The following is an 8,902-nucleotide window of genomic DNA, read 5'->3' as shown; positions in this document are numbered from 1 at the left end:
TCCATTTTTTCCACTCACGACAACAGTCTCCTTTTCCATTCTCCACTCACGAAAAATAAAAAAATGTAATTAAGTCTATTGTTTTTTCAAGAGTGACATATATAAATACTCTCTTTCATGTGGGGTCAGCGTTCACGGTACTCTATTTGCAGTCCTATTATCTTCAAAAATACTGATACTCCGTTGCTTATTAATATTTACAAATGAGACAAAAGTGCAATGAGAAGCAAAAAACTGCATCAAATATGTAAGGTTTTCTGTTACAGTGGTCGCGCAGAAGTAATTGAGTTCAACTTCCTGAACCACTTTTGATATTGCTCTCTCGTGATGCAACTAACTCAGCGATAATCAAATCTATTGCTCTTGTTTCGAAAAAATCAATTGACATGGCAGACTTGAGTGGTCTTCTCGTTTCTACTCAGTAGTGTCAATGAATCAATCCTTTCTGAAAGTGTCAGCAGTAGATCGTTTTGCCGGTTCGAAAAGACTACAACTTGTTTTCATTGCACGTCCAGCAAGCTCTTACACATAATGTTATGTGTATTAGTGGATGGTCGTACAAAATCTGTATCAATGAGGGTTTGGTAGAAAGCTTCTTAAACTTGCTTCAGGCGATGAAGATAATGGACAGCTTATCAATGATGGAATGTTGGATGGTACGGAGGTGCACACAGGAAATTTGACTCTGCGTATAATATAGCTTGCCCTGTTACAATTGAGTAGATAACGGACTATCGGACTATGAAGATTTCAATAACTTTAATTTGCGCTTCAATTCTATTTACATATAGTTCTTCTATTTCCAAACTGCATTAAGTTGTCCGGCATGATTCACGAGAGAGGATGATTGAAAGAGTACACGCAATTTAAAATATCTTAAGCCCAAGGTTTCATTAATATCGTTAAATATTTCATTCACATGGAAAACCCCAAATTTTGGTGAATCTATTTTGGACCACCTGTGACGACCATAATGAAGTTCTTTCGGAACAGGTTGTGAATCTCCATCCACTCGTGCCGAGATTAATGAACACAGCTTGCTTATAAATTGCAAAAGGCTATTTTAGTAGCATCATTTTACCAGCGTTTGATGCACTACCACGTCGCGTTCGTGCATTACCACTGGAGATAGGTCATCCTGCTAACAAGGAGTGCTGATCGGCTTTCTGAAAGCTCTACCTTTTCTGTCATGTGCCAGCTCATGTTGACTCACCATTTGTATAACGCAAGGCCATAATGCTCCAAACTCGAAATTCTGTTGACGAATTCCATACTTGATATCGAGTACTTTCAATACTATTAGCACTGCAATAATTCTGGAGTCCCCGATGTTAAGCCAAGCGCTTTACTCAAAAGCAGGACCCAGAGCCTCTACCTTTTGTACATCTTTTTGACATGGCTGAATAAAGAAAGCGATGTACCACTCCAGTATCACAAAATTTTGTTTTGTTGACCAAAATGGTAGAAACTATGGTACGCGGCAAGTCGGTCGCGTACGTACAGCTACCAGAGCTGGACGGACACTCGCGGAAGGTTTATGCTCTTGAATTCAATTGCAATGGATCTATGTTAGCATCAGGCTCTAACGATCGGAGTATCCGCATCTGGGATCCCGCTGCGGTACGCCATTATCTATCCGTCTGACATTTGCTCATGAGCGTTATACTGATCAGGAGCGAGAACTTATCGATTTACGCGGACACTCGGACTCAATTATGTCATTGGCTTGGGATCCTACAATGCCACACCGCTTGGCCAGCACAGGTGCTGACAAAACTGTTCGCTTTTGGGATGTCAAGAGCGGGCGCATAGTCAACAGCGTCTCGCTGCCCAGCGACGCTGTTAACATTGCGTACAGCCACGACGCCAAATACGTTGTGGTGGGTAATTTAGATTGCATCACACTCATCGATACGCGTAAGGCGCGCGTAGTACGTCGTGTTGTAAACCCGTTCGAGTCGTATGAGATGCAATTCAGCAAGGACGGATTTCTCTTCGTGGCGGCAGGTCATGCTGCTGGATTTGGTACATTTGAAATTATGCGTGTAGTTGCTGAGAAAAAAGGAAATCCGTCTCTAGAAAGTGCCCACAAGGTGACATTGTGACCAGATCATCGCGCTTAATCAGTAGAGCTCATCGTTCGCGGTGCATTGTATTGTTCTCAGGTCACCGCACATGCAGGAAGCTGTGTCTGCCTCGATTTACATCCGACTCGAAGGTTTGACGGGTAAAAATATTGCTTAGCGAGCAAGACTAACGCTGTTTGTTACCAAGATTCCTTGTTTTAGGGGGGCTGGATTCTCTGGTGAGTATGTGGGATTTAGAAGAACTCTACTGCGTCAAAACTTTTGTTGTCACAACGTATGCGATTTTCCACTTCTCATTCCTGAGTAGTATTATGCTTGCTCACACGTTTGTTTGGTTATCTGCGTATTGCAGATCAAGCATCCGGTCTGTACGCTTCAGTCACGATGGCAAATATATAGCGATTGGCATGGATGATCCCAACTTGGTCGTAGTAGACGTTGAAAGCGGCGATAAGGTTATCAACCTGCAGCTCCAAAACAACTTGCAGTACCTGAGCTGGCACCCTAGTAAAAATCTTCTGGCCTACGTCGGAGACAAGGCCGCTAGTGATAAGAACTCTAACCGTGACGGCGTCATCAAAATTATTGAGATGACAAAGTAGGACTTGTCCATTTGAGATGATCATGAAATCAGAGCAAAAAATAATGACACTCTCGGCAAGTCAGCTTGTAAGCTGACGCTCGTATTTTGCATTAATGACGATCGAGCAAACTACTTGGCAGCTGACTCTTGCCATTTTACGAGTCCTAAAAGTTCTAAGCTACCCGATGTGTTTAATCAAGACCCCACACCAATTTGATAACCGGTGATTAAGCTGAAATCTTGCGGTATCTAAATTAAAGTTGTAGGTGCTAGCAAGCGCACGCTACTGCTGAAATTGAATACTCGTGACGACAAGCCAACAGCCCCTGGTGCCAAAATTAAAACATCAGTCATTCAGATCAGAAATTGTGTCGTCAAACGAAGTGCCTTCTGGTGGTGATAACGAGCAACCTTGTTCGGGTAGCAACCATATTTGAATAAGCTTGGTGTCTTCTCTGTGAGCATGAGTTTGTGTGTTTTTGTTTTTATCAACAACCCGAAAAGTTTGCAAGAGTAGATTACGCAACTGCTTATGTGTTGTGACTGACTGTTGCAAAAAAATTAGTTGAAATTGGTACCAAAGTCACAAAGATTTTCGACTAGCTGGGATAGACTCAGAGATCTTGTGCCATTTCTTTATGGGTCTAGCATAATATTTTGTCTTCAACACATTGGTCATACGCACGATTGAAACACCCGTCGAACTTTCGCCAGGTCCGGCAGTATAAATATTAGGAAGCTTGACTTAATATACTGATAGGTGTAGTCAAGAATAGCAGGTGGGCCGTCAGCTGCCACCACTATTCTCGCGTTCAATGTACACAAATCTTAAAAAAATCATAAATGCAATAAAAGTGCGAAACGGATATATGGTTGGCAAATCCGCGACATATTGCAAAATTATTTTGACGTCTTACATTTGAAAAAAACATGGTAATCACACCTGTCCAAATATCGTTATAGCCTCACGCAAGTGCTCAAGCTGTATTTAGATAGTTAAACAGAGATCAGCACAGCATCGGTTACTCAGGCCTTACTAGAACACGGGTGCAGTTCCATCAAGCCGAACGGTCCTGTGTATGGTATTTTAAAGCGGTAAATGTACACATCCCACAACGACAAATCTATATGCCAACTCGAGATGTGTTCACTCTGGCTTATAGCTAATGACCCATATGTGCAAAAGCTGTTGTCTCCTTTTCAGTAATAGTTTTGTTCATTATGATTGACCCAGTTAGCCATATTTTCGTCGAAACTACAGGCGCCAACTTCTACGGCTCAAGTTCGAAAGCAATTGTAAGATAGCATAATGGACTGTGTGCAGCGGGGCAGCTGTAGCTCTTTGCTTAGAGGAAGCTAAGCTTCGGTCACCGACCATACTTTCAGTACAAAAACCAGTACGATTGTAGCGGATACACAACCCGCTACTTACAAGAGTATTTAAAACCTTAGCCAAGGTAAAGAGACGCTTATGTATAAAATTGAAACTATATTCAATTATTTTAGATTTTCCTGATTAAACAGTTTACCTATTTGATATAGTAAAACCTGCTTAATATAGTAATATACATTACTACTGGCTCCTTGTTATGGTGTAGTTACACCACTGTGTGATTACACTAATTTGTGTAATACACACCTATGTAGGGGCGCACAAATTTGTGCGACCCTCCCTCTCATACAAGGTACGTGTAACTCCGTTACACTCTCCCCAATCAAAAATTTATTTAACCACAATTCACATTTAACTGTCGCCACATACGAGGCTCACGTCTCTGTGACATCGTTAAGTCCCTAGGACATCTTTGAACATTCCCCGCTCAATGAGCCTTATGTCTATGACACGAAAAACAACCATCCTTGCTTGTTCCGAGGGCGCCCGCAGTAAAATTCTTTCTTCTGTATCTGCACAGGGCGCATTTCCGGACATTAAGTCCGCGGCTTCACGGGAAGCACATCCCAAGCCCTCGGCAACCGAGCACAACACACCGCGCTCGCCCCGAGCGACGGATTACCTCGTCGGGGATTTGGAGAAAGTCGACTACGAGTCGGATAGTCCGTTTGTAGCATTAGATGACGAGGAAGATGAGGTGCGCCAACGGCACGACGTGAACCCTGCTAAAACCTGCGAACACCGTGTCCGTTCCCCGACCTCTTGACTTCCGAGGGAAGTGGCATTGCTACCAATCGCCTCGGCGAGGCACAGGTACAGCTGTTGGAGGCTGCCACAGGGCGGCTCTCATGCGCTCGTATCCACGTTTGGTCTTAGACCCTCGTGTGGAGTACGACTTTCAATTGGCGGATCCCGCTTCTGAAGAGAAAAACGCAATCACTCGATCGTTAGGCCTCTACGTAGTCCGACCCCCTAAGCTTGATCAATGAAAAGAACTTTAAGCTCGCTTCTTGGTACCCCAAGAAATCGCAATATATCGGCACGCACACGACTTTGAGCTAAGAAATTAGGTCTTCTGTTCCCGCAATGTCGACCATTCCTGTGTTGCTCGCCCCTGGCAGAACTGCTGCCGATGATGGGTATCTATGAGCGATGGGTGCAGCGGCCTTGAAAACTTTCATCGCTGTCTACGTTACAGTGCATCCACAAGGATGTAGACATGCGTTGAGCGACATCTTAAATTTGAATTTGTCAACTGCAAGGCGCAACGCCGACTCCTTGCGTATTATCGCCCTGCGACAATTGGAACACTCCATCACGCTCTCGCGAGCTCTGTGATTTTTCCACGGGTGTGTTTACGGCCACAGCAGCTTAGGGCATAGCTTAAACTCAGCTCATGGCCCTCCGGCTTCCCGGGCTATCGTCGAGAAGTGCGGGAAGCACGACGACGCGAAGCGTCATTTTTTTTTTGATCATACGCATCCACGGCAGTCTTGACAAAATGGTAACTCAATATCACACGATTTCTCGGAGTTTTGGTATCCCAGCCACTTCACAAGATATTGGTTTGATCCTGTCGACGACGTCGACCCACAAGGGGTTTCACATGGTAGTGGACGCCACCATTTTCATCGTGAAGAGTCGGCGGCGAACGATGCCGACTTACTCGATCGCCGTCCGGTGAATCGCGATGCTCTTCGAGCTTCGGAGGACAAAGTCCGTCCATATTAACATTACGCCGAGCACCTTTCCGAGATTGCTTTCCGCTGTGCGGAAGTCTTCGAAAGCCTGAAGCACTTTGTGCACCGACCGCCCCCTGTTGAGAATTATCGTGCTTTGTCGGAACAGCTCCTTGCCGTCGAGTAGACCAAAACGTCACTTTGTACGACGGTGGAGCGCCTTACGCCGTTGGAAACGGAAATTTTTGCATTCCGTGCTCAGTTCTAGTGGCTGGTTCAGCTTCTGGGTGGCCGAGCGCGTTTGAGCGCCGCCTTCTCTTCCGCCGGATCCCGGTACGAGCCCACATAAAACACCGAGTGGGTGCGCATCCTTATTGGAATGTTCAGCGAATACGCAAGGCCTCGCTTGGCCACAATCTTAAAAGGCCCGATAAACCGTGGACATAGCTTTGTCTTTAAGACAGCAGAGACTGCATGTAAAGGTAGTTTTCGGCGTTTGATAAAACCAGGTCTCCGACCTTAACGTTTTTCACATTTCTTCTGCCTCTTCCATTTGCATATTCGCTCTGTATGTCTTGGCTTTCTGCCATCGCAACCGAACGTGTCGTAGGAAACTCAGTCTGGGACACAAGTTCTTTGACTTCTTTATGGACTGTGAGGGGGCTGATATCAGCTAGCCGTTCGTCTTTCCCCCCCCCACCATGCCCTGAGCCAGGGGATGGTGACGTCATCGGGACGCGAGGAATTCAAGCCCGTTCATGTAGATCGGCCTGAAGCCGATAGATGACAGCACTATATTGTTCAGAGCAAACTCTACAAGTAGCAGCATGGCGGTCCTGCGCTTCGACGTCTCAGCGCAGACGCTGCAAAAGACGTCTTTAGAACGACGCGCACGCGCTCAGTTTGACCGTCGGTCCGCGGATGGTTCGCTGATGACATAGTCAACTTGGTGCCCAGCACCTGAAGATTTTTAACCAAACTTCTTAGTGGAGCGTGGGTCTTTATCAGCGACAATTGACTCCGGGAGTCCATGCCGTCAAAAGATGCGATCCACAAACAGCGTCGCTGTACCTACAACGTCGATGATGTCCGGCACTGCGCAAGATGAGCCATCTTGCTTAAACGGCCCACAAAGACCACCACACCCGTGTTATCTGCTGAGTCTTTCGGCAGGGCAAACGCAAAGTCCATACCCACGGCCTGCTGACACCCGGAGGGTACCGGTAAACTGGCCAGCGGCGCCGCCTAATTCAGAGAGAATTTCACTCTTTGACACATCTCACACGTGCGCACATGAGCTCGTCTCCTTGTACAGCTTGGGCCACCAGTAGCGGCAATTCACAGAGCTGTACGTCCTTCCACGACCGGGATGACCACTGAGTGGGGTGACGTGGGCCGCATATAAGATACAGAATTTCAAATCTGCAACATGAGGAACCACAATTCATGGCGTATCCATCGAATTGGTGCTATAATACAGCAGCACGTTCTTCAACGAATATCGGTGTAGCCGTGCGCGCAATCGTGCCAACAACTCTTGTCCGCCTGTTTTTTCTTCTTGCTCCCGAAAGCCTGTAGCAGCGCTACACACATACCATCACACGCGTATGTGGCACAGATCAAATCCGTCACTAACGAAGTCACCGTCGTGATACTAGCAAGCTCATAATCTGGTCTGCGTGACAACGCATCAGGCAAAGCATTCTGCTTTCCTGGCTTATGTTTCACCTCGAAGTTATATTCTGCGAAGAATGAGAGCCGCCTGGTCATCCTCTGCGAGAGGTGAGGCGATTGAGTCGCAGTGCGTAATGATGCATGATCTGTGACGACCCTAAACGGCTTTGAGCCAAGCAGGTGCACCATGAACTTGACAAGTGCATCCGCCATCGCAAGTAACTTCTTGTTGTGGACAGGGTAGTTTCTCTCCGCATTCTTGAGCTGGCGCGATTCGAACGCGATCACCAAATCTCGCCCATCGGCGTCTGCTTGCAGCGGTGCATAGCCAATGTTAAAGTCCGAAGCGTCAAAGAAGACACTAAAAGGACGATCGGGGGTCTGGCAAAACGCCAGTATTGGTGCATCAAGGAGGTTGCCTTTGGCCCTGTCAGACGCCTACCGATGCTCAGTGTTCCAACACTAACTCGTATCCTTGTTAAAGAGATTTAACGATTACCGTGTCATTCCCGCATAGCTCGCGCTGTTCTTGTGCAAGTAGTTCGCGAGGCCAAGCCGCTTGCCCAAGTTCTTTTGGTTCTTTGGGACTGGCCAGTCCACCATGGCCTTGACCTTAGCAGGATCCGCTCGAATACCACGCATCCCAATGAAGCACCCAAAAATGAATTTCTTCGGCGCCAAAGATGCACTTATCTGCATTAGCATACAGCTTAGTTGTGCGCATGCGCTCGCTCAAATGGACGATGTGGTTTTCCTCATATGTGCTCCCGTGCCCCGCACGACTGTAGACGAAGATGTCGTTGAAGTAAGTTTGTGTATACGCCCGGTGGGGCCTGAAATTGTGTCACAAGACGATTAAATGTTGTAGGTGCATTTGACAGCCCTTGAGGGATTAACAGCCACGACCAGAGCATGCCGATCGGAGTACTCACCGCTGTCAACGGAATATCACTTGCTCTCATGAGCAATTGGTAATACCCAACGACCAAGTCGAGTGCACTATTTTTATATAGCCGACTATGTTGTTCTGGAGAACACCCTCCCTAGGAATCGGCGTTCGTGTCGATATAGTGGAGTATTTAGCTTATTGTGAACGTGAATGATACGCAACTTGCCGTTCGGCTTTCGAACACAAAACGAGGGTGTCTAATGGATAATTTTACTCTTACGCACCATTCCTGCGTCGTTCTTTGCATGCTAACGCGTCAATGATGTCACACTGCTCTTTGGGCAGCGGCTATTGGCGTGTCACATAGTATTTGGTTCCCGGAAACAGATCGATTTCATTACGCACATCTCTGTCCGAAGGTAGGACCTAAGGTGGCTCTTTGGAGACGACGTCTTGAAATTCCATTACCAAAGGATAGTACGAATCCAAGAGATTCCGTACTATCGACGATCTACTTCGTGCATTCAGCACTCTCTTGGTGACCTCCAAGACAGCTTCATCCAGAAGCGATGACGAGTTTATATCGTCGTCCGGACG

General features: G+C 46.6%; 1 protein-coding gene across 1 annotated transcript; it reads left to right on the top strand.

The window, feature by feature from the left end:
- Positions 1–1,458: 1,458 nt before the first annotated feature.
- On the top strand, positions 1,459–2,689 carry PHALS_10832 (WD40 repeat protein; the record flags this gene model as incomplete). The annotated part of the gene is made up of 5 exons (XM_024726327.1): positions 1,459–1,620; positions 1,674–2,093; positions 2,166–2,218; positions 2,275–2,361; positions 2,440–2,689. The coding sequence occupies 5 exons, from the start codon at positions 1,459–1,461 to the stop codon at positions 2,687–2,689; spliced, it is 972 nt and encodes a 323-aa protein (XP_024577015.1).
- Positions 2,690–8,902: the final 6,213 nt, after the last annotated feature.

This window comes from Plasmopara halstedii (genome assembly GCF_900000015.1).
Source record: "Plasmopara halstedii genome assembly, contig: Scaffold_525, whole genome shotgun sequence".
Classification (NCBI taxonomy): Eukaryota; Oomycota; class Peronosporomycetes; order Peronosporales; family Peronosporaceae; genus Plasmopara; species Plasmopara halstedii.
The sequence above is the reverse complement of the archived record's forward strand: the minus strand, read 5'-3'. Positions and strand labels throughout refer to the sequence as shown.